This window comes from Macrotis lagotis, chromosome 4, assembly GCF_037893015.1.
Source record: "Macrotis lagotis isolate mMagLag1 chromosome 4, bilby.v1.9.chrom.fasta, whole genome shotgun sequence".
Taxonomy (NCBI): domain Eukaryota; kingdom Metazoa; phylum Chordata; class Mammalia; order Peramelemorphia; family Peramelidae; genus Macrotis; species Macrotis lagotis.
The window spans coordinates 193,819,849-193,846,302 of record NC_133661.1 but is presented as its reverse complement, the minus strand read 5'-3'; the positions used below and the strand labels follow the sequence as shown (position 1 = coordinate 193,846,302).

The 26,454-nt window shown below is 33.2% G+C and overlaps 1 protein-coding gene across 6 annotated transcripts in view; it reads left to right on the top strand.

Annotated features, from left to right (window-relative positions):
- DPH6 (diphthamine biosynthesis 6) overlaps nucleotides 1-26,454 on the top strand; it is a 505,514-nt gene that overhangs the window by 138,808 nt on the left and 340,252 nt on the right. For all 6 annotated transcript variants that reach the window (XM_074235050.1, XM_074235049.1, XM_074235048.1 and 3 more), the window contains exon 5: nucleotides 14,936-15,054. In XM_074235050.1, coding sequence (XP_074091151.1) covers nucleotides 14,936-15,054 — 119 coding nt within the window. The remainder of the gene's footprint in view (nucleotides 1-14,935; nucleotides 15,055-26,454) is intronic.

The window sequence follows — 26,454 nt, the reverse complement described above, 5'->3', positions numbered from 1 at the left end:
GGGTAGCCTGCCTGGGGCCACAAACAGGGTGATCTTTGGGTGTCTGGGGCCAGATTTGGACCCAGGTGCTCCTGGCTCATGGGCCAATGCTCTGTCTGCCACCCAGCCACCCCTACTATTATTACTATTTTATTTTATTTTGGGTCTTTTTTTTTTCTTCTTTTTGGTTTGTGCAGGGCAGTGGGGATCAGCTGGCTTGCATGTCACATAGCTGGGTGATTGTTGGGTTTACAAGGCCAGATATGGACTCGGGTGCTCATGGCTCCAGGACTGGTGCTTTGTCCATTGCGCCACCTGGCCATACCTACAATTATTACTATTATTTTTTTAATTTTAATTTTTTTCTCTCCCCTTTACTTTTTTTGCCCAAGCAAGTCTATCTGTATTCATGGTGGGGAGGGGTATTTTGTTTACTTGTAAACAAGAATATCTTATTAATGTAAAAAAAAGCATTTGTACAAAATGAGAATAAAAAATAAATTAAAAAAAAAGAAAAAGAAAAAAGAAAAAGATACTAGACCTCATTTTATAGATGAGAGAACTGAAATAAGCAGGATCAAATGACTTGCCTAGGGTCACACAATTAGTAAATGTCTGAGACTAGATTTTGATCTCAGTAAGATGAATCTTCTTGACTCTAGATCAAGCGCTCAGTCCTTTATGTCACCTATCTGTCCTGCACTCAGAAAGACTAGAATCTTTCTTTATATACTTTCTGGCTGCTTTTTCCTGGGCAAGTCATCAAACCTATTTGTCTTGGTTTCCTGAACTGTAAAATGGTGATAATAATAGCATTCACCTACTAGAGAAGTTTGGAGATCATAATTTGTAAAATGCTCCTTGAAGTGCATAGCCCAAAAAAGGTGCTTACTAAATACCAATTTCCTTCTTAGAGAAAGCTTTTTGTAGACTTGAGGTGCAGACAAGCATTTTGACCTAGCCAAAAAATCAACCTTCATGTGTCTTACTTGATTAAACATGATTTAAAATGGTGAAGTCACCTTCAATAATGGTGATGGTTTTAATTCATGAAGTTGTTTAGACATTGTTAGCAATTCTGAGGATAATAACCTTCAAATCAGTAGGCAAAACAACATTTTAAAACTTTTTAATTTAAGTCGAAAGGTTGATACCCTATATAGTAAATAAACTGCATTGGGGAAAAAGACAATGAGTTCTGTTTTGAATATATCTAGTAGGCAGGTATTGATTTGGAAGTGGAGCTCAAGGGAGAGAATTAAATTGAATTCATAGCATTAGAAGTCATCTGTGTATGTGTACATATTCACATAATTTGTGTATGTAATATGTATACATATGCATATACACAAAATATTTATACTTATACATACATATATGTATGCTTACAATACAATATTAACAAGGTCAGGGAGCCATTAGAGTTTATTGAGTTGAGGAATGGTGTCATGGTCAGGTTTTAAAACATTGGTCTAGAGTGGGCAGAAACTTGCTACAGAGAAAGCAGTTGGGGGTTGCAGGAGAGGAAAATTGATGTCTCTTGTGAAGGGAAAAAAGCATAAGTTGAAACCCTGACCTGAGGAAAAGGAGAGTCAGATCTAAAGAGAGACCCCTGGGGCAAAGGAAAAGTTCTTAATTTCATTGGGTCCCCAGAGTAGTGGAGTAGAATCAACTTCTGAAGCCTAAGCATCAAAACTGAGTAATCCATCAGACAATAAAAAGACTTATGATTCCAAGGATAATCAGATAAAAATTCAGAAGAAAATAACTCAAAATCTGCTTCAATCAACAGTTTCATTTGCTATCCTCCTTCCACCCCCACCCCCATCCCCATGCCAAATCACAGCTTTTCTACAAGGAATAATTAGAATTCATCAAAGGCATGATGTAGGATATTTTGAAAAGATAATATAAAGGGAATGAAAACTATGAAGGTTAAACTTGGCAAAAAGGATCAATACCTTAACAGAGGAGATATAAACCCTTACCCTAGAAATAAACTTCTTAAAAATATGAATTGCACCCAATAGAAATAAATGATTCCAGGAAACAAAAAGAATTCTTAAAAACAAGTCAAAAGTGAAAAAAACTTGAGAAAAATTAATATATTTCATATAAAAATAACTTAATGTGGTGGTAAAGAATTAGAAATTGAGGAGTTGCATAAATGACTGGGTGATTTGTGGCATATGATTGTAAAGGAATACTGCTGTGCTCTAAGAAATGATAAAACCTGCGAAGACTTATGTGATATGATGCATTGAAATGAAATAAGCAGAACCAGGGGAACATTGTGCCCGATAACAGAATTATTATAATCATAATCATAATCAACTTGAAAGACTTAGCTACTCTAATTATAACAATGACCCACAACAATTTCAAAGAATAAATGATCCAGAGAGAAAACTGATGAACTCGGAGAGCAAATTGAAGCATCTTTTCTCATTTTAATTTTGACTATTTTTTGCATGATAGCTCAAATAGAAATATATTTTGCCTGACTTCACATGTATTGGGTGTCATATTGTCTGCCTTCTCAATAGATTGTTGGAGAATGTAGTGAGATTATAAACATTTTTGTAAAAAAAAAAACTAAGAATCATAGGGTTATCTGAAATCCATGACAAGAAAAAGAACATGGATATCACGTTGTAATAAATTATCAAATTGCCTAGAACCTGAGAGTAATGGTAAAATAACAAGACTTCACTTATGTTCTCCTGAAACTCTAAAATGAAAATTCCCAGGAACCTATCAAAATTTAGAACTTCAGGACAAAAATAAAGCTACTCTGACCAGGTAGAAGGAAAAATTTCAAATATCAAAAGAATCACAATAAGAACTGCACAAGATTTAGTAGTTTTAATACTAAAGGAGAGAAAAAATGGAATGAGATAATTCACAAACAAATGATAAAAGTCTACAACCAAGAAAAACTTATCTGGCAAAATTGAGTTTAAGCCTACAAGAATTAAAATAAAGTATCTTCAACTGAGGCCTTAAATAGAGCATTTTAATATAAATATGAGATTAGAAAAAAATAAAAGGGTAAATACAAGTAAACAATTAGAATTTTAGAGTCTTATTGTCACATATTGATTTTTTTTGTCCTTCATTCTCAAAGAAGACCAAGACATCAGGGACATGATGCTATGACAAGCACATGAATTGGATATGATAGAGGGAACCATGCTAGCCTCACTTTCTCCATGGCCAGCTATGATCAGGAAGACTGGAGGTGGCCCTGGATACAAGGCAATTAGGGTTAAGTAACTTGCCCAAGGTCACACAGCTAGTAAGTGTCAGAGGTTGGATTTTAACTCCCATCTTCCTAATTCAAGACCAGTACTCTATCCACTTCACCTTCTAGCTGCCTGATGTCACAAGACATCATAGGGATCATCAGTAAAGAGAAGGTTATGGTATGAAGATACTTGTTGTGTTGTTCATCCTTTTTTTCTGTATATTTTAGAAATGCATCCTTTGTGAGAAATATTAGTTGTAAAGATTGTTTTCCAGTTTACTACATTTCTTTCGATCTTGGTTATAGCAGTTTTGTCTGTGCAAAAGCTTTTTAATTTAATGTAATTAAAATCATCTAATTTGTTTTTAGTGATGTTCTCCATCTCTTCCTTAGTCATAAACTGCTTCCCTTTCCATAGATCTGACAGATAAACCAGTCCTTAATCTTATAGTTTGCTTATAGTATTGTTTTATATGTCTAAATCCTGTATCCATTTGGATCTTATCTTGGTATAAGGTGTGAGGTGTTGATCTAATCTAAGTTTCTTCCATACTAACTTCCAATTTTCACAGCAGTTTTTATTGAAGAGAGTTTTTATCCCAATAGCTGGACTTTCGGTTTATCAAACAGCAGATTACTGTAATCGTTTCCTGCTATTGCACCTAGTCTATTCCACTGGTCCACCACTCTATTTCTTAGCCAATACCAGACAGTTTTGATGACTGATGCTTTATAATATAATTTTAGATCGGGTAGAGCTAAGCCCCCTTCTTTTGTACTTTTTTTTTCCATTGAATCCCTGGAAATTCTTGATTTATTATTTCTCCATATGAATTTACTTAAAACTTTTTCTAGCTCATTAAAGTAATGTTCTGTAGTTTTGATTGGTAGGGCACTAAACAGTTAGTTGAGCTTTAGTAGAATTGTCATTTTTATTATATTAGCTAGACCTATCTATGAGCAATTGATGTTTGCCCAGTTATTTAAATCTGATTTAATTTGTGTGAGAAATGTTCTATAATTGTTTTCAAAGAGTTTCTGAGTCTGCCTTGGCAAATAGACTTCCAGGTATTTTATATAGTCTGAGGTTACTTTGAATGGCATTTCTCTTTGTAGCTTTTCCTGCTATAGTTTGCCAGTCATATATATAGAAAAGTTGAGGATTTATGAGGGTTTATATCCTGCAACTTTGCTAAAATTGCTAATTGTTTCCAGTAGTTTTTTTTGATGGTTTCTTGGGATTCTCTAGGTAGACTATCATGTCTTCTACAAAGAGTGAGAGTTTTTTCTCTTCCTTCCCAATTCTAATTCCTTCAATTTCTTTCTCTTCTCTAATTGCTGAAGCTAACATTTCTAATACGATATTAAATAGTAGTGGTGATAATGGGTTATCCTTGTTTCACCCCTATCTTATTGAGAATGCCTCTAGCCTCTCCCCATAGAATATAATGCTTTTTGATGGCTTCAGATAGATATTGCTAACACTCCATTTATTCCTACACTTTCCCAGTGTTTTTAGTAGGAATGGGTGCTGTATTTTGTCAAAAGCTTTTTCAGCATCTATTGATATAATCATATAATTTCTGATAGGTTTCTTGTTGATATAATTAATTATACTAATAGTTTTCCTAATATTGAACCAACCCTGCATTCCTGGGATGAATCCTTCTGGGTCAAAATGTATTATCCTAGTGATAACTTGTAATCATTTTGCTAAGATTTTATTTAAGATTTTTGCATCTATATTCATCAGGGAGATAGATCTATAATTTTCTTTCTCTGTTTTAACTCTTCCTGGTTTAGGTAACAGCACCATATTGGTTTCATAGAAAGAGTTAGGCAGAGTTCCATCTTCCCCTATTTTTCCAAAGAGTTTATATAGAATTGGAACCAATTGTTCCTTAAATGTTTGATAGAATTCACTTGTGAATCCATCAGGTCCTGGAGATTTTTTCTTAGGGAGTTCAATGATGGCTTGTTGAATTTCTTTTTCTGAGATAGGGTTGTTTAGGTATTTAATCTCCTCTTCATTTAACCTGAGCAACTTATATTTTTGTAAATATTCATCCATTTCACTTAGATTGTCAAATTTTTTGGCATAGGAGTTAGGCAAAATAATTCCAAAATTATTACTTTAATTTCCTCCTCATTTGTGGTGAGTTCACCTTTTTCATTTGTGTTACTAGCAATTTTTTTTTCTACTTTCCTTTTTTTTAATCAAATTGACCAGAGGTTTATCAATTTTATTGCTTTTTTCATAAAACCAACTCTTGGTTTTATTTATTAATTCAATAGTTTTTTGCTTTTGATTTTATTAATTTCTCCTTTAATTTTTAGAATTTCTAATTTGGTATTTAATTGGAGTTTTTAATTTGTTCTTTCTCTAATTTTTAGTTGCATATTTAATTCATTGATTTCCTCTTTCTCCAATTTATTTATCTAAGCATTTAAAGCTATAATATATCCCCTGATAGCCGCTTTAAGTGAATCCCATAGGTTTTGGTATGTTGTTTCATTATTGTCATTATCTAGGATAAAATAGTTAATTCTTTCTATAATTTGTTGTTTGATTCACTCCTTTAAAATGAGGTTATTCAGTTTCCAATTAGTTCTGGGTCTCTATCTCCCTGGGCCAATATTGGATATGATTTTTATTGCATTGTGATCTGAGAAAGGTGTATTCACTATTTCTGCCTGGTACTACAGAAAAAGGGTATATTCCTTTCTATCCCCATTCAGTTTCCTCCATGAGTCTATCATGTCTAGTTTTGCTAACAATCTATTTACTTTCTTAACTTCTTTCTCGTTTATTTCATGATTCTATTTATCCAAATCTGAGAGTGGGAGGTTGAGGTCTCCCACTAGTAGAGTTTTTCTGTCTATTCTTCCTGTAGTTCTTTCAGCTTCTCCTCTAAGAATTTGGATGCTATCCCATTGGGTGCATATACATATATGCAATATTGAAATCACTTTATTGTCTATGGTACCTTTTAGGAGGATATAGATTCCCTCCTTATCTCTTTTAATGCCATCTATTTTTTGCAGCTGCTTTGTCTGAGATAAGAATTGCTACACCTGCTTTTTTCACTTCAGCTGGAGCAAAATATATTTTGCTACAACCTTCTACCTTTATTCTGTATGTATCTCCATGCTTCAAATGAGTTGCTTGTAAGGAGCATATTGTAGGATTCTGGGTTTTAATCTACTCCACTATTCCTTCCTCCTGTTAGTTCTCCTTTTTGTCCACCTCCCTTTCTCCATCATCTCCTTCCCTTCCCCCCCCTTTTAATACTTGAAAGGTAAGATATTTTTCAAGTTAATTGAGTGTGTGTGCAAGTTAACTTTAAGCCAAGTCTAATGAGAGGAAGATTCAGGTGTTTCTCATTTCTTCCCTTCTTCCCCTCTGTTACCATAGGTCTTTTGTGCCTCTTAATGTAATAAGATTTACCCCATTTAATCCCCTCCCTCCTCCCATCTCCTTCCTGAACCCCTTTTTAAGGATGAAGATATGACTATCTGAGTCATAGAAAATTCTGAGTATCTATCACTTCTGGCTAGGTATATCCTCTCTAATAGATTTACAATTCTTCAGAGTGATTAGAGACTTTCTTCCAAATAGAGTTATAGCCAGTTTCATACCATTGGATAGCAGTCTTCATGAATAAATCATGAGTGTCCATCACTTCTGGCTAGGTATATTCTCTCTGTTAGAGTTACACTTCTCAAGAGTTATGAGAATCTTTTTCCCATGCTAGGATATAGCCAATTTCATCTATTGGATAGCAGTTTTTTTCTTTACCCCCTCTTTTTTTTTATCTTTTCATTTGTCTCTTGAACTTCCTGTTTGATGTCCAGATTTTCTATTTAGCTCTGATATTTTCATCAGGAATTTTTGGAATTCTTCCATTTCATTAAATGTCCATCTTTTCCCCTGAAAAAGAGGACTCAGCTTTGCAGGATAGTGTATTCTTGGCTGCATTCCAAGCTCCCTTACTCTTGGAATATCTCATTCCAGGCCCTTGGATCCCTTAATGTTTATGCAGCCAGGTCCTCTGAAATCCTTACTGTGGCTCTTTCATATTTAAATTGTTTCTTTCTGGCTGCTTGCAGGATTTTCTCTTTTATCTGATAGTTCTGGAATTTGGCCACAACATTCCTTGGAGTTTTCATTTTAGATTCTCTTTCCAGAGTGGATCTTTGTATTCTTTCAATAACTAATTTGCCCTATGGTTCCATGATATCAGGGCAATTTTCTATCACTGAATCCTGTAATATTAAGTCCAGGCTTTTTTCCCTCTTCAGTGTTTTCAGGAAGACCAATAATTCTCAGGTTGTTGTCCCTCCTCAATCTTTTCTTGAAGTCAGTGGTTTTGCTGATGAAGTATTTTACATTTTCTTCTTTTTTTTCTATTTTTGGGGGGTTTTGTTCAACAGGTTCATGCTGTCTCATGAAGTCATTAGTTTCCTCAGGCTCCATTCCTTTTTTTTTTTAGAGAGTTTTCCTCATTTACCTTTTGCAACTCCTTTTCCAATTGGTCAGTTCTATTTTTTAAAGAGCTTTCCATTTGACCATTTGAGGTTTTGAGAGAATTATTTTCTTTTTGCATTTACCCAATTGAGGATCTGAGAAAATCATTCTCACTTTGTATTTGTCCAGTTGAGGATCCGAGAGAATTATTCTCATTTTCTGTTTGTTCAATTGTATTTTCCAATGATTTGTTTTCTTGTTGCAAGGTATTAAACTTCTCTTTGTTTTCTTTTCCCAGATTTTCCAATTGGTTTTTAAACTCCTTCCTTATTTCATCAAGGAAGTCTTTCTGTGCTGGAGACCAGATCATATTCTCCACAGAGGTTCTAGGCCTCTCTGAGTTAGGGTCTTTTCCTTCCAAGAATTTTTCTATGGATCCATCTTTCACTGACCTTTCTTCATTATGCTAAGACCTTGAGTTGGAGAGGGGCTGGGTCACAGAAGTCTGGTGTTGGGATCCCTAGAGGCTTTACTCACTGAGTGTAATATCTCCAACTGACCAGTAGGCGTGCTAGAGGATTTCCTCTCAGTGTAATTTCTCCAGCTGTCCACCAGGGGGTGCTGTTTGCTTTCTTTGGAGTGTCTGTGGCCTTGATTGAGGCCCTCTCCCTTGGCCCATGACTGAGGAAGACAAATCCTGAGGTAGTTATTCTTTCTCCTGCCTTTTCTTTCTGGGTTTTGTTGATTGGATTTCTGTTAAGTGATTTGTTTCATATCATATATGGGGGAAAGATCAAGAGATTTTAGAACTGTTCCTGTCTTCTCTCCACCATCTTGGCCTGAAGCCTCATCCTTCGTTTTCAAAGAGGATCAGTAACATCAAGTGGTGAAGTTTCAACTTGAACATGGATTGGATTTAAGTGAGATGGAGTTGTACAAAGTTATCAGTCCTCAATCTCTTTTCTAGAAGCAAGACAAAAATGAAAATGACCACCAATGACCCAGGATACTTTGGACAATCTTGTCATCTTTGATATCTGACCAAACTGTAAGTCCTCCATAGCACCTGCTTCAGTTGCTTTCATGACCCCTGGAACAAATTGTTCTCATTTACCCATTCCATTAAGAGAAGTATTGCAATGCTTAGGATAAACATTCCCCTAACTCATTGATGGGTATGATGAGGCTTGTCAGTTACCTGAATTTGGGTTAGGCCATCTACCCAAAGAGAGGATCAATATATTAATGGGAGGAAAAATGAAGGGACTTAATTTATATTGGTTGTTCAAGTAAAACTATATACACATATGAAAGAATTTGGGAGAAGCAGAGGATGCTTTAATTTTCATCTAAACTTTGCAAAAGAGGACCAAGAACACCCACAAAGTTTGCTCTAGGAACATAAAAAACTCATTATGGATACAGATTAGAATAGGAAGAGGAGAAAGTAGAGAATAAGTGGAAGACCATTTTAATTAAGTTCAAAGACAAGGGCAGCTAGGTGGTGCAGTGGATAGAGCACCGGCCCTGGAGTCAGGAGTACTTGAGTTCAAATCTGGCCTCAGACACATAATAATTACCTAGCTGTGTGGCCTTGGGCAAGCCACTTAACCCCACTGCCTTGCAAAAACTAAAAAAAAAAAAAAAAAAAATTATGTTCGAAGACATTTGTAATTGGAAGTTTTGTTGCAAGATCATGAAGGTTTTTTGTTGCAGTAACTTTTTAAGGCAAGGTGTTGAAGGATCATGAGCTGCAACAGAGGAAGAATGTTTACAGTGAAATCGGAATCTTTGAATGTTATTTAAACATGTTTCTGTTGTGTACTGAAGTCTTTCAAAGTATTGGTTCTTAATGCTGAAATACGTTGAAATAATTTGACTATTTAATAGCCTGTGTACTTTGGGAGAGGCTTATAAAATTCTCATTTTTTTTTTTTATATTTCATCACTTTGTGAGTAACATTCTATGCTTAAAAGGTTTTTTCAAATTATAAAAAAATGGTCTTTTGGGACCATCTTTAGCTGCATTGTCAAATCAAATGGACAGAATATTTTAAAAACTCACAAAACAGGTAACTAGTTGGCATAATGGATAAAACATCGGCCCTGGAGTCAGAGGGTCCTGAGTTCAAATGTGACTCAGACACTTAATAATTACCTGTGTGACCTTGGGCAAGTTACTTAATCCATTGCCTTGCAAAAACAAAAAATAATTTCTCCAAACCAACAAAATTTTTGGTTCACAGGATACAAAAAATCAATTTCGTTATTTTTTTTCAATGTGATGTGTCAGTATATTATCAGAACCATTCTACTAAGCCAGCTGATGGAAAAAAAAATAAGTCATTTACATGTAATGAGGGGTCATGGAAAGATAAACCAAAAACTAATTGTAAACTAAATAGCTTAATCTTAAGTAATGGGTACATCAAACAGCAAATAATAGAAATAATCAGTAATTATATCTAAGAAAATTATACTAATGACAAAGCATACCAAAATTTATGGGATGCAGCCAAGGCAGTTTTGAGGTGAAACTTTATATCTCTAAATGTTTATGTGAATAAAATAGAGAATGAGAAGATCAATGAATTGGACATGCAACTAAAATAACTAGAAAAAGAACAAATTAAAGATTCCCAATTAATACCAAGTTAGAAATTCTGAAAATTAAGGGAGAGATTAATAAAATTGTAAACAAGAAAATCTTTGATTTAATAAATAAAACTAAAAGTTGGTTTTGGGAAAAAAGCCAATAAAAATATTCAAACCTTTGGTTAATCTGATTTTTAAAAAAAGAAGAGAACCAAATTACCAGTATCAAAAACAAAAAGGGTTAACTAACCAGCAATGAGGAGGAAATTAAAGAGATAATTCAGGGCTACTTTCCCGAAATGTATGCTAATAAATTTGATAACCTGAATGAAATGGATGACAATTTACCAAAATACAAACTGCCCAGATTAACAGAAGAGGAAATAAAATACTTAAATAACCCTATTTCAGAAAAAGAAATTGAGTAAACCATCAATAAACTCCCTAAGAAAAAATCTCCAGGTCCAGATGGATTACAAGTGAATTCTACCAAACATTTAAAGAATAATTAATTCCTATTCTACATAAACTTTTTTTAAAAAATAGGTGTTCTGTCAAATTCCTTTTATGAAAACAACATGATGACGATACATAAATCAGGAAGAACCAAAATAGACAAGGAAAAATTATAAACCAATCTCCCTAATGAATACTGATGAAAAATTTTAAATAAAATTTTTTAACTATGAGTCTACAGCAAGTTATTACCAGGGTAATACACCACAATCAGGTAGGATTTATATATCAGGCAGGGATGGTTCAGTATTAGGAAAACACTCAGAATAATTAAACATATCAGTAGAAAAACCAACAGAAATCATGTGATTATCTCAATAGATGCTGAAAAAGCCTTCAATAAAATACAACATCTATTCCTATTAAAAGTAATAGAATGTTTAGGAATAAATAGAGTTTTTCTTAAAAGAATAAATGGTATCTAGCTAAAACCATCAACAAAAATTATATGTAATGAGAATAAACTCAGCATTTCCAATAAAATTAAGGGTGAAACTAGGATGTTCATTATCACCATTACTATTCAATATAGTATTAGAAATGTTAGCTAGCAATTTGATTAGAAAAAGAACTCAGAACTCAGAATTGGCAATGAGTAAGTAAAGCTTTCACTTTTTGCAGATAATATGATGATATGTTCAGGGTACCCAAGAAAATCATGTAAAAAACTCCTTGAAACAATTAACGAATTCATCAAAGTAACAGGATTTAAAATAAACCCACAAAAATCATCAGCATTCCTATATATGAACAAGAAAGGCCAAGAGCAAGAGATAGAAAGAAAAATTCCATTTAAAGTAAATATAAACAACATTAAATACTTGGGAATCTAGCTCCTAAGATAAACCCAAAAATTGTATGAACGAAATTATAAAGCACTTCTCAAATCAAGTCAGATCTAAATTACTGGGAAAATATCAATTGTTCATGGTTAGATTCAATTAATATAATAAAAATGACAATTCTACTTGAATTAAATTACTTATTCAGTGCCATACCAATCAAACTACTAAATAACTATTTTACCAAACTTGAAAAAAATGGTAACAGAATTCATCTGGAGCAATGAAAGGTCAAGAATAGCAAGGGAGCTGTTGAAAAAATGTAAAGGAAGATTGCCTAACTTAACTAGATCTAAAATTATACTATAAAGCAGCAGTCATCAAAGCTTGCCTGGTACTGGTTTAAGAAATAGAGTGAAGGATCAGTGGATTAGGATACATTCAAAAGAAATAGTAATAAATGACTCCAGTAATCTACTGTTTGGCAATCCCTAAGACATTAGCTTCTGGGATAAGAACTCATTATTTGAGAAAAATTTGGGGGAAACTGGAAAATAGTATGGCAAAAATTAGGCATAGATCTACATCTTACACTCTATACCAAAATAAAGTCAGTTTTCAAATGAAGAAATTAAAGCTATATTTAATCATGTGAAAAAATGCTCCTATTCATTATTAATTCAAGAAATGCAAATTAAAACATCTGTGAAGTATTACCTCACACCCATCATATTGGCTAAGATGAGAAAAAGGGGAAAAGGATCGATGTTGGAGAGGATGTGGGAGGATTGGGACATCAATACATTGCTGGTGAAGCTGTGAACAGATTCAACCATTCTGGAGAGCAATATGGAACTATACCCAAAGAGCAATAAAACTGATCATACCCTTTGACTCAGCAATTCCAATACTAGGTCTATATCCAGAAAAAAATATTTTAAAAATGGGAAAAATTCCACATGTTCCAAAATATTCATAGCAGTTCTTTGTAGTGACAAAGAATTGGAAATTGAGGGCATGCTCATCAATTGGGAAATGGTTAAACAAGTTATGGTACTTGAATACTATGGAATAATGTTCTATTAGAAGCCATAAGTGGTCAGACTCTAGAGAAGCATGGAATGAGTTATAGGATCTGATACTGAGCGAAGGGAGTAGAACCAAGAGAACACTATACACATCAACAACAACATTATGAGATGAACAACCTTGATGGAAGCTGTTCCTGTCAGCAGTTCAGAGAAATAGGAAAACCATATTAGATTGGCTATGGACAATGTTATCTCCATCCAGAGGAAGAAAAACAAAACATAAAACCAATCCTTCAGAATCTGATGGACACTTTATAAGAATTATCTCTTATGATTGGATATCAAGTAAATGTCCTTTAGTTGGGGAATGGCTTAGCAAACTGTAGTATGTATGTCATGGAATACTATTGTTCTATTAGAAACCAGGAGGGATGGGAATTCAGAGAAGCCTGGAGGGATTTGCATGAACTGATACTGAGTGGGATGAGCAGAACCAGAAAAACACTGTACACCCTAACAGCAACATGGGGTCGATGATCAACCTTGATGGACTTGCTCATTCCACAATCAGGGACAATTTGGGGCTGTCTTCAATGGAGAATGCCATCTGTATCCAGATTAAAGAACCATGGAGTTTGAACAAAGTCTAAGGACTATTTCCTTTAATTTAGGAAAAAACTTATCTTATTGTCTGATCTTGTTATCTCTTATATTTTGTTTCTTCCTTAAGGATATGATTTCTCTCTCATCACACTGAATTTGGATCAATGTATATCATGGAAACAATGTAAAGACTAAGAAATTGTCTTCTGTGGGGGGTTGGAGGGAGGAAAGTAAGAATAGGGGAAAAATCGTACAACTCAAATAAAATCTTTAATGGAAAAAAAGAATTATCTCCTATGTATGTCTTTCTCTTAATCCTGATTCCTCATACTGAAAATGATTAATCTGTAAATATATTTAGAAAAAAAAAGTATGTACAATGTTTACTTGACCATTCGCCACTGAGGAGAGGGGTGGAAGGGAGAGTAGAAGGAAATTTTGTAACTTAAAAGTATACATATGCATATGGATGAATGTTTAAAAAAATAAAATAGATGAACTTTTGGAAAAAAAAGAAAAAAGAAAAAATAAATCAGTATTAAATAAGATGTAGAAGATCTATTAGTTCCAATTTTTCCACTTCCTAGTTGTTTAATTGCTAATTTGTTATTTAAATCCCTTTGAAGTATAGTTTCCTCATCTGTAAAACTAGCATATCTATCTACCCTGCTTACTTCCTGGGAGGTATTAAGATAAGACAGGGTTTAGAATACATTTTATAAAATATTTAGTATTATCTAAAAGTAAGGGATCATAAATATAATGATTTTGAAAAAATGTCATAACAAAACTTAGGATAACATGTTTGAATTTTTCATTTTTCTCTTATTTATGTGAAATCATAGAGATTTTTTTTCTTTACTAATAGACTTAAAGTAGATTTTACTATATTGTGATAAGGAATGGGTCATAGAAAAATGAATGAGGGCAAAGCATACAAATGTATAAACAGGAATTTGAGAAACAAGGTGTTTTGATTATGATATTACAGTGTCAAATTTTTTGTTATATTTTGCAGAATTTAGTAATGTAAGTTTTGAGACTGGAAATCATTAAGACAACAAATGTTCAGTGTTAAGGTTGGAAATGATATAACTTAATTCAGTGCTGTATATTCTTAAACATTCATCAAAACAGAATAAGACAGCAATAATGTTTTTACTGTGTGGAAAATAGGTATCTTTTGCTTTAATTCAGTTAGATAGTGACTAATTATTTACTTTTTGCAGAAATTTGAAGAGACTAAAACAATGAATAAATAAAATGTAGTCCATTTATTCAAGCAATTTCCATGTCTTTTAAAAAACTGGGCATTTACACTTGAAATATTTAGAGTATAATTTGAGGCAAGAAAAGTGTTTTTTTTCTCCTTGTCTTGAGTCTTCTTGACATTATACAATAAATAGTGTTGCTTAAAAAATACTAACCACCCTTAGCTACTAAAATTTCTTGGGCTTAGCTTTCTGTACTTAGAAATTTGCTACTCAAATATTTATAATCTGCCCATAGATTTTAGTTTAATCTATATTTTAGTGTATAGACCTAAGGATTAAAATTGTTTGTGTTCTATGGAAATTTAATTATGTATATATAGCATTTATGTTTTAAAAAAATTTCGATTCTTGGAAAATCCATTATGTTTAAAATCAAGTTAGTATGGAGACATATGTGCAATATTTTGATTTAATCTTCTTTTTCCCTTTAAAAAAAATAGATGTAAAAGGCTTGATCTTCAGCCTTTAGCTTACCTTTGGCGTCGAAACCAGGAAGAATTGCTTAAAGAAATGATATCATCTGACATCCAAGCCATGATCATCAAAGTAGCAGCTTTAGGTAGGTATCCAGATTTAAAAGAGAGCTATCTGCTATTGCTCAAATAATCTAAGTTAACTAACAAACAACTGTAGAAAAAGAGGATGATTTTCAATATAAAAACAAATTATAAAGTAAGTTAATTTGATTAAAATATTCATGAATAAGTGAAGGAAGAATAGACTTTAAATCAACCATTAGTCTTTTATTAGAAAAATTAACTACTGCCCAGTGAATGTACTTTATGTTCATTGTACTTCAGATCTTGAAAATACTTCCTTCACTAAACTCATTAAATCTAGGTTTCGTTTATGATATTCTTTTTTTTATTTTTCAAGGCAATGGGGTTAAGTGGCTTGCCCAAGGCCACACAGCTAGGTAATTATTATTATTATTTTAGGTTTTTGCAAGGCAAATAGGGTTAAGTGGCTTGCCCTAGGCCACACAGCTAGGTAATTATTGAGTGTCTGAGACCGGATTTGAACCCAGGTACTCCTGACTCCATTAAGTTTGATCATCACTCCCATGTTGCTATTAGAGTGTACAATGTTCTTGTAGTTCTGCTCATCTCACTCAGCATCAGTTTACACAGCTCCTTCCAGACTTCCCTGAATTCCCATCCCTCCTGGTTTCTAATAAAAACAATAGTGTTCCATCACATACATATACCACAGTTTGTTGAGCCTTTACCCAAATGATGGCCATTCCCTCAGTTTCCATTTCTTTACTACCACAAAGAGAGCTGCTATGGACATTTTTGTACAGGTGATGTTTTTACCCTTTTTTCATAATCACTTCAGGGTATAGACCCAGTAGTGATATTGCACTATCAAAGGGTATGTACATTTTTGTTGCCTTTTGGGCAATAAATTGCTCTCCAAAAAGATTGCATGAGTTCACAGCTCTACCAACAATGTATTAGTGTCCCAGATTTCCCATATCTCTTCCAACGTGGATCATTGTCCTTTCTGGTCATATTGGACAGTCTGAGAGGTGTGAGGTAGTACCTCAGAGATGTTTTAATTTGCATTTCTCTAATAATTAGTGATTTAGAGCAATTTTTCATATGACTATGTATTGCTTTGATTTCCTCCTATGTCATTCAATGTCCATCTTTTGCCCTGGAAGAGAAGGCTCAGTTTTGCCAGATATTAGATTCTGGGCTGCATTCCAAGCTCCCTTGCTTTTCAGAATATTGCATTCCAGGCCCTTTGATCCCTTAATGTTGATGCTGCCAGGTCCTGTGTAATCCTTTCTGTGGCTCCTTGGTATTTAAATTGTTTCTTTCTGGCTGCTTGCAGGATTTTCTCTTTTATTTGATATTTCTGGAATTTGGGTACAATATTCTGTGGTGTTTTCATTTTGGGATCCCTTTCAGGTGGGGATTGGTGTATTTTTTTCAATAATTATTTTCCCCTCTGGTTCCATGATATCAGGGCAGTTTTCCATCTCTAAATCCTGTAATATTAAGTCCAGACTTTTTTTATCTTCAGTCTTCTCAGGAAGATCAGTAATTTTTAGGTTATCTTTCCTTGATCAGTTCTCTAAGTCAGTGGTTTTGCTGATGAGGTATTTAACAATTTCTTTTATTTTTTCTATTTTTTGCTTTTGTTTACCCAATTCTTATTGTCTCATGAAGTCATTGGTTTCCCATAGACTCCGTTCTTTTTTTTTAGGCAAGAATTTTCTTCATTTACCTTTTGCAACTCCTTTTCCAATTGGTCAATTCTATTTTTGTAAGAGTTTTCCCTTTTTTTCATTTGAGGTTTTGAGACAATTATTTTTTGTATTTATCCAATTGTATTTTCCAAGGATTTGTTTTCTTGTTCCAAGGTGCTAATTTTCTCTTGTGTTTCTTTTCCCAAATTTCCAATTGATTTTTAAACTCCTTCCTGATTTCTTGAAGGTAATCTTTCTGTGCTGATGAACAAATCATATTGACCTCAAGGGTTCTACGCCTCTCTGAATGAGGGTCTTTACATTCCAGGAATTTTCTTTGGTCTCCCCTGGCCACTGGCCTTTCTTCATTTTCCTAAGATGGTGTGTTGGGGGAGGGGTTTGTTCGCAGAGGTTTGGTATTGAGATCCCTAGAGGCTTTTCTCCCTGGATGTAATATCTCCTTTTGTCCAGTAGGGGGTGCTAGATACTGGACCCTGCTCTCCAATCCTTCCTCTAAGTCCCAGATTATCAGTCCCACAACCATACCTCCACTCTTTGGTTGTTTACCACAGCTGATTGGTTCCCACAGTGTGGTTCCCCACAATGAAGTGGTTCCCAGAGCAGAAACTCCCCCCCCCCCCCCAATTGGTCTTAGATTAGTCCTGCTCTTGCCCCCCCCCACTGGCTATCTGCTCTCTACATTACATTCACCATACCTCCATCCCCAAAAGCAGAACTTGAGGTATGTGTTGTTCTCCTAGCTTCTCTTTCTGGCTTTTGTCAATTGGACTTCCAATAAGAGGTTTATTTCATATTGTTTATGAGGGAGGATCAGGAGACCTTAGCAGAGGACCTGGCTCCTTTCACCATCTTGGGCAGAAGTTCACCTTTCAGGTGTTTTGAAAATTATTTCAGACACTTATTTTTGTTTTTCCCTGTTATTTAAAAAAACAAAGCCATACCAAAAATGTTGCATTTATTTTTGGTTTTTTGATGCAGTTGAAATTGACTGGGATTTTTTTAGTTGGCATAAATACATTGACATGCATCATTATGTGTCTAGTGTGAATATTGGGCATACTATTAAATTCATGGACTCTTTCCCATTTCTAAACTTTTTTTATTTGAACCTGGTGAAACTGTTGGGTTCCTTTACAGAAAAATACCTAGTTGTCTTTTAGGATCAAAAGATTTTGTGTTGAAATAGTTCTTAGAGTTGAAAAACTCTAGTTCTTGGGTTCAAAAACCTCACTTTGTAGATGAAAAATCTGAAGCAAGAGAGTTTCTATGATCTCAGAGCTAATTAATGACTGAACAAGAATTTAAACCCTGGCATTTTGGGGGGGTTTTTCCATTACAATAATCACAAGTGTCTTTGACCTTCTTCCTCCCAGAATGTTATCCCCTTTAAAAAATAATTTCATAAAAGGACTAAAATCAGTAATAGTGACTAGTACATTGAAAAAATAGGTACAACATGTAACAACTGCCCTTCTACCTCCACAAAGGGGAAGGTTGAGGGTATCCTCCATATTTCTTCATTCAAATAATTTCATTACATTTGCTTTTGATTTTCTAGTGTAATTATACTTTCTCTTTACATTGTTATAATTATAGCATTTTTTTGGCTTTGCTTATTTCACTCTGCATTAGTTGATTTGATTTTTCCATTAATCTCTGTATTCATCATAACCATCTTTTCTTACATCACAGTAATGTTCCATTATGTTCATATACCACAATTTAACTCTTGATAAGCATCTACTTTTTTCTTTGCAGTATTTTAATTTATTTTTCCAACTACATGCAAAGTTAGTTTTCAACAATCATTTTTATAAGGTTTCAATTTTCACATTTTCTCCCTCCCTCCCTTTCTTTCCCCCTCCCCCACAGAAAGCAATCTATTATAGGTTGTACGTGTGTGTTATACATTATTATGTTAGACGTGTTAAATATATATCTATATTAATCATGTTGTGAAAAAAGATCAAATCAAAAAAGGGGGAAAACCATTAATACACAAGACAACTTTTAAAAAATTGAACATGTTAATCCTTGGTATATATTCAAATTCCGTCATTCCTTCTCGGAATGTGGATGGTATTTTCCATCACAAGTCTTTTAGTATTATCTTTGATGGTTGTACTGCTGGAACAAGTAAGTTCATCATAGTCTGTCATAATTCAATGTTGCTGTTAATATGTACAATGTTCTTCTCTTCTGCTCACTTCACTCATCATCAGTCCATGCAAATCTCTCCAGGCTTTTCTGAAGCCCCTTCTCTCATGATTTCTTATAGAACCATAGTACTCCATCATATTCATATACCACGATTTGTTTAGCCATTTCCCAATTGATGAACATGCCCTCAATGTCCCATTCTTTGCCACTCTGAAAAAAGTTGCTATAAATATTTTTGTAAACATGTGGATTTTTTTAACCCTTTTTTGTGATCCGTTTTGCGATACAGACCTAGTTGTGATAATGCTGGATCAAAAAGTTTTATTACCCTTTGGCCTTAGATCCAAATTGCTCTCCAAGAAAGTTTGGATCAGTTCACAACACCACCAAAATTACATTAATGTTCCAGTTTTCCCTCATCCCCTCCAACACTGATCATTTCCCAATTTTATAGGTGTGAGGTACTATGAATTGTTTTAATTTTCATTTATCTACTCAATAATGATTTAGAGCATTTTAAATATCACTGTAAATAGCTTTAATTTTTTCATCTGAACATTGTCTTCATATCTTTTACCATTTATCTTTTGGAGAATGATTTGTATTCTTATAAATTTGACCCAGTTCTCTATTTTTGAAATGAATCCTTTATCATAAACATTAGCTGTATAAATTGTTTCCCAACTTAGTGTATTCCTTTTAAATTTAATTGCATTGTTTTTATGTATTAAAAACTTTTTGATTTAATGTAAACAAAATATCCAGTTTGTATTTTATAATGTTCTCTATCTCTTCTTTCGTCACTGGGCTCCCCATTCCATGGACTTGACAGATACACTATTTGTTATTTTCCTAATTGGCATCTTTTAATTTATTTAGATGCTAATGTTAGCATCTTTTACGTCTGAACCCCATACCCATTTTGACTGTATCTTCATATAGGATGTAAGATGTTGGTATATGCCTTTTTTCTGCCATATTATCTTCTAGTTTTCCTAGCAATTTTTATCATACTGTGAGTTTTTATCTCAGAACCTGGAATCTTTGAATCTATCAAATAGCAGATTACTGTAGTCAATTTACTACTGTTTCTTTTGCACCTAATCTGTTCTACTGAACTACCACTCAGTTTCTTAGTCAGTACCAAACAGTTTTGATGACTGATGCTTTATAATATAATTTTAGATCTGCCATAACTTGACCACCTTCCTTGGCATTTTTTTCATTAATTCCCCTTATATTTTTGGCCTTTTTTTCTCCATATGAATTTATTTTATCTTGCTCAATAAACTATTTTTTGGTAGTTGGATCAGTATGTCATTGATTAAGTAATTCAATTTAAGTAAAATTAGCATTTTTAATTTATTAGCTCAGACTTCCCATGAACAATTGGTATTTACCATTTATTTAGATCTGATTTTATTTGTATAAAGAGTGTTTTATAGTTCATATAATTTCTTATTTTGGCTTGGCAGGCCAAATTGGCAGGTAGATTTCTAAGTATTTTACATTGTCTACAGTTACTTTAAATGAAATTTCTCTATCAATCTTTTGCTGCTGTTTCTTGTTGGTAATATATGGACATGCTGATGATTTATATGGGTTTATTTTATACCCTGCATCTTTGCTAAAGTTGCTAATTGTTTCAAGTAGTTTTCTTAGAATTTTCTAGGATTATTTTAAGTATACCATCATATCATCTGCAAAGAGTGAAAGTTTGTTTCTTTGTTACCTATTCTAATTCCTTCAATTTCTTTTTCTTCTCTTATTGCTAAAGCTAACATTTCTAAAAAATATTGAATAATATTGGTGATAACAGGTTTCCTTGTTTTATGGATCTTATTGGGAATGCTTCTACCTTATCCCAATTACATATAATGTTTGTTAATGGTTTTAAACAAGTGCTGCTTATTGTTTTAAGGAAAACTCCATTTATTCCTATGCTCTCTGTGTTTTTAATAGTAATAGGTACAGATTTTGTCAAAATCTTTTTCAGCATCTATTGAAATAATCATATGATTTCTGTTAGAGTTGTTTTTGATATGGTTAATTATGCTGATAGTTTTCCTACTATTGAACAAAACCTGCATTTCTAGCATAAATTTTACCTGATCATAGTGTATTATCATAGTGATTACTTACTGTAATCACTTTACTAATATTTTATTTAAATTTTTTGCATCCTATTCATTAAGGAAATTGGTATATAATTTTCTTTCTCTGTTTTGACTCCTCTTGTTCAGGCATCACGACCATATTGGGGTCATAGAAGGAATTTGACAGAGCTCCTTCACCTATATTTTTTTAAATAGTTTATATAGAATTGAAATTAATTATCCTTTAAATGTTTAATAGAATTCACTTGTAAATCCATCTGGCCACAGAGATTTTTTTAGGGAGTTCATTAATGGCTTATTCAATTTTTTTATGAAATAGAGTTATTTAAGTATTTAATTTTCCCTTTTGTTAATTTGGTCAGTTTATAGTTTTGTAAATATTCATCCATTTCACTTAATTTATTGGCATACAGTTGGGCCAAATAACTCCAAATGATTATTTTAATTTCCTCCCCATTGGTGACAAATTCACTTTTTTTCATTTTTGATACTGGTAATCAGGTTTTCTTCTTTCCTTTTTTTAAATCAAATTAGCCAGAGGTTTATCTATTTTATTGGTTTTTCACAAAATCAACTCTTAGTTTTTTTATTAGTTCAATAATTTTCTTACTATCAATTTTATTAGTTTGTCCTTTGATTTTCAGAATTTTTAATTTGGTATTTAATTAGGGATTTTTAATTTGTTCTTTCTCTAGTTTTTATAGTTGCATGCCCAGGTCATTTATCTCCTCATTCTCTATTTGTTTATCTATGCATTTAGAGATATAAAATTTTCCTTAAAGACTGCTTTGACATATATCCATCAAGTTTTGGTGTTTCATCTCATTGTCATTGTCTTGGATGAAAATACTAATTATTTCTGTGGTTTGTTGTTTGACCCACTCATTCTTTAAAATTAAGTTTTTTTAGTCTCTCTGTCCATGGCCCTTTATTACACATGATTTTTGGTATATATATCAGGATCTGAAAAGGATGCATTTAATATTTCTGCCATTCTGTATTTGATTGTGAAGTTTTTAATGTTCTAATACATGGTCAATTTTTGTATAACTGCCATTTACCACAGAGAAAAAGATGTATTCCTTTCTATCCCCATTCAGTTTTCATCAGAAGTCTATATATCAAGGACAGGTGGTGGCGCCATGGATAGAGCACTGACCCCGGAGTCAGGAGACCTGAATTCAAATCTGGTCTCAAACCCTTAAGAATTACCTAGCTGTGTGACCTTGGGCAAGTCACTTAACCCCATTGCCCTGCAACCCCCCCAAAAAAGAAGTCTATATATCTAACTTTTCTAACATTCTTTTCACTATCTTAACCTCTTCTTGTTTATTTTTATGGTTAGATGCATCTAATTCTGAGGGAGGGAGGTTGAAGTCCCCCACCAGTATAATTTTTCTGTCTGTGTCTTCCTGTAACCCTTTAGATTCTTCTCTAAGAATCTGGATGCTATAGCACTTGTTACATACATGTTTGGTATTGAAATTATTTCATTGTCTATGGTATCTTATATGCAGTTTCCTTCTTTATCTCTTTTAATGAGTTCTGGTTTTTCATGTGTTTTATCTAAGTTAAGAATTGCTACCCCTGCTTTTTTTCACTTCAACTGAAGCATAGTATTTTCTTCTCCATCCATTTACCTTTATTCTGTATATACGTGTGTGTGTGTGTGTGTGTGTGTGTATCTGCTTCAAATGTGTTTCTTGTAAACAGCATATTGTAGAATTCTGGTTTTTAATCCACTCTATTATCTTTCATTTTATGGGAGAATTCATCCCATTTATATTAGTTATAATTGTTGACTCTTTATTACCCTCCATCCAATCTCCTTTCTGTACTTTTCTTTCTCCTTTCACCCTATCTCTCTTCACCAGTGTTTTGCTCCTGAATATCACCTCCCTCAGTCTCTCCCCCTTCTATCATTCACCCCCCTTTTCACTTTTCTCTTTCTTCCTTCCCTCCTTTCTGTCAATCTCTCCTTCCCTCTTCTCCCCATTTCCCTTCTAATATCCAAAGGATAAGATAAATTTCTAAATCCAACTGAATGTATATGTTCATTCACTCTTTGAGGCAAATTCAATGAGAGTAAGATTCAAGCAGTTCTTACCCCCTCCTTTCTTTCCCTCAACTACAATAACAGGTCCTTTACCCCTCTTTATGTGATGTAATTTTGCACATTTTCCTCCCCTTCCCTCCCATCTCATTATAATCCCCTTTATTTTTAATGTCATAATATGTTTAAAATTAACCCATCAAAATCAACTTATGTCCATACTTTCAACCTAAGCATACTCTAATAGTTACAATTATCAAAAGTTTTAATAATCTTCCTCCCATGCATGCATCTAATCACAGTAATATTCCATTATGTTCATATACTTCAATTTGTTTAGCCATTCCCCAATTTACAGGCATCTCTACAATTCTTAGCTATTGCAAAAGATAATACTACTATAAATATTTTGGAGTATATGGGAATTTTTCTTCTTATTGAAGGCTTCCTTGGGGTTAAAGCCCAGTAATGGAGTCTCTGGTTCTAGTCACTTTATTTGCATAATTCCAAACTGCTTTCCAAAATGATTTACCATTTCCCTATTCTACCAACAATGAATTATGATATCTATCATTCCATAATCCCCTCAACATTGGCTATTTCCATTTTTGTCATTTTGCCCTTTGTAGAGTGTGAGGTGAAGTCTTGGGGTTGTTTTTATGTACATTTCTCTTGTATTCATAAGTTATAGCATTCTTTCACTTAATTATGAATACTTTGCAATTCTTTTGAGAAATGTTTGTTCATAGCTTTTGACAACTTATCTATTGGGGAATGACTGTTCATTATTTGTAGGTTTGTCTCCATGTGGAATTTATGTAACTTGTGTAGTAGCAAACTATTAGTTGCATTAATTTTTTTTTTAAATCTGTGCAGAAGCTTTTCAGTTTCAAGAAACTAGTTTTTTTTTAATCTTTCATAATTGTCTATATCTCTTGTTTGGTTAAGAATACATTTTGTTTCAATCGCTTTGAAAGGTATATGATCTGTTTCTCTACTAATATTTTATAATATGATTTTTAATATTAAAGTTACATATCAATTTAGAATGTGTTGTGGAAAATGTTGTAAGGTGTTGATCTACATCTAATTTCTTCCAGACTGCTTGCCAGTTCACCCAAGTCAATTTCCAGTATAAATTAGGGAGACAATTTGAGTATAATATTATTATTAATCTCTATTACAAACCATGAATGGCTTTTCAGACAAAATTCAATACCTTAAATATAATTCCAAACCATGAAAAGTCCTTAGTGCTATTATTAATGAATGTTTGTCTCATATTTGTGAGGAACTGAAATTGTTTCGAATTTAGAGAATATTGCTACTTAAGTATCTAAAAGGCAGAGACTGAAATAAATTTTCATTATTGGAGAAAATTAAAAGCTTCTCATTTCTGTAGATAACCAAATACACCTCTGTAGCTGCAACACTTTGGTAACCACAAGATTAAAAAAGCAAGTTCAGTGACAGATCACAGTTGTTTTCTTTGGAAGGAGCAGAATCTATCTTTAGACATTGCTTACATGATTTCCCCTACTAAACATCATAATTTGCCTATCTTTAAAATTTAGTTTTAGTCACCTTTATATTATCCAAGCCCCTAAATGATTTAAAGATCTATACAAAGTGTGTCTCATTCTACCAAGGCTTTAAAAAGAAACAGAGTCATTTTAAATGAGTGAAATTTTTCTTATTAGTTATATCATCTACTTAAGATGGACATATACATATATATATATATATATATATATATATATATGTATATACACATATATATTAGTTTAGATAAATATGCTTAGTTTTCTTTTGTTTTTTGTATATATCAGTTAGTGGCAGTTTTAGGTATTAAGCATTCAAGTTAAACACAGTTCTGTTCTGATTTGTCCTCTGAGTCTCATTGACAAAATACCTGATTTTAACATTTGTGGCACACTGTTGGCACAGATGACCTGCATCTTGCAAAGATGAAAAATATGTTCAAATACATTTTTTAAAAAGGGTTTATTGAGTGGCACATGTTTTATAACAATATAGAAATAGATGAGAAACATATTAATGATATAATATATCATTTTAGAATTACAAGCCTTCAAGCAGTTTTTCATATAAAACTGTCAAAAATAGTTTTAAATGGAAAAGGGACACTAAGACCTTTTATTTTTGGGGTCAATAGAGTTTTGTGGCCCATTAGAGCAAAGAATGGCTGCTATAATAAGAAAGAAGCAATTCTACATGAATGGATAAAAATACATGTCTAATAATTGTATAACCTTGGTGTCTGAGAAGTATTCTAACCAGCATTCCTGTGAAAGTTTCATGTTAAGAGCTTATGTTAAAAGGAGCTTATAGTGGGAACATTTTGCCTCTGAATTGTATTCTGTTAAATGATCTTTACCTTGAAAAGTAAATAATAATAATATCCTTCATTTTCAAAGAAGACTACAACATCAAAGAGATGATGCCATGACAAGCACACGAATTAGATTTGAGTGAAGGGATGCTGTGCTAAGTCATCGGTCTCACTTTCTCCTCCAGAGCCATCTGGGTCCAGTGGCTAGATGTGAATCAGGAGATAGTTCTGGATGCAAAGTACAGAGTTAAGTGACTTTCCTATGCTCACACAGCTAGTAGTAAGTGCCTGACATCAAATTTGAACTCAGGACTTCCTGACTTGAGAACTGGTGCTCTATCCACTGTGCCATCTAGTTTCCCTGTGAAAAGTAAATAATAGAAATTTCCTAATATCTGATTGTTACTAAGTTTTAAAAATCATTGAGTTCAACTGAGGTAGTCACTAAAACAGAAGCCACAAAATTAACAGGAAATTGCTTTTAGCATATGGACTAGAATCTAGGATTAAAAGATCCCCTGGAATCACATGAAGCCAGTGACCAGGGAGCAAAATGACATGGGAAAAACTAAGTACTTCTTCTGTATTATCCTCACCTTCCTGTCAATGGAGCTATTCTTACCTAAACTTATCTTTCATCCAAGTCTGAATCTATAGTAACTACTTTTGGCTTTACCACATTGTCAAAGGTTTTACTTGAATCTGGCTTGGGAATGGAGGAATAGGAAGAGAAAGTTGCCTGATTCAGTGTCTTAAGGATTTAGTGAGAAAGCTGCTCCTTACTAAACCTCCCCTTCATTAATACTAATGAATCATTCTTTTATCTATGTGAGTCCAGTGAATTTAGAATTCAATTCATCTTCTATCTATTTTTGAAAAATTAAAATCCTATTTTTTATAAAAAAATTTTTGGTTTATTTTGAGCACCTAGATGGGGCAAGGGTAGCTCTAGAGACTATTAGAAAGATAATTGCACTCTTCCTATGTCCCAGGACCACCATAACCTCCCACTCCATTGTTTATTCTTATCTTAACAATTCTAAGGCATATCCAAGAAT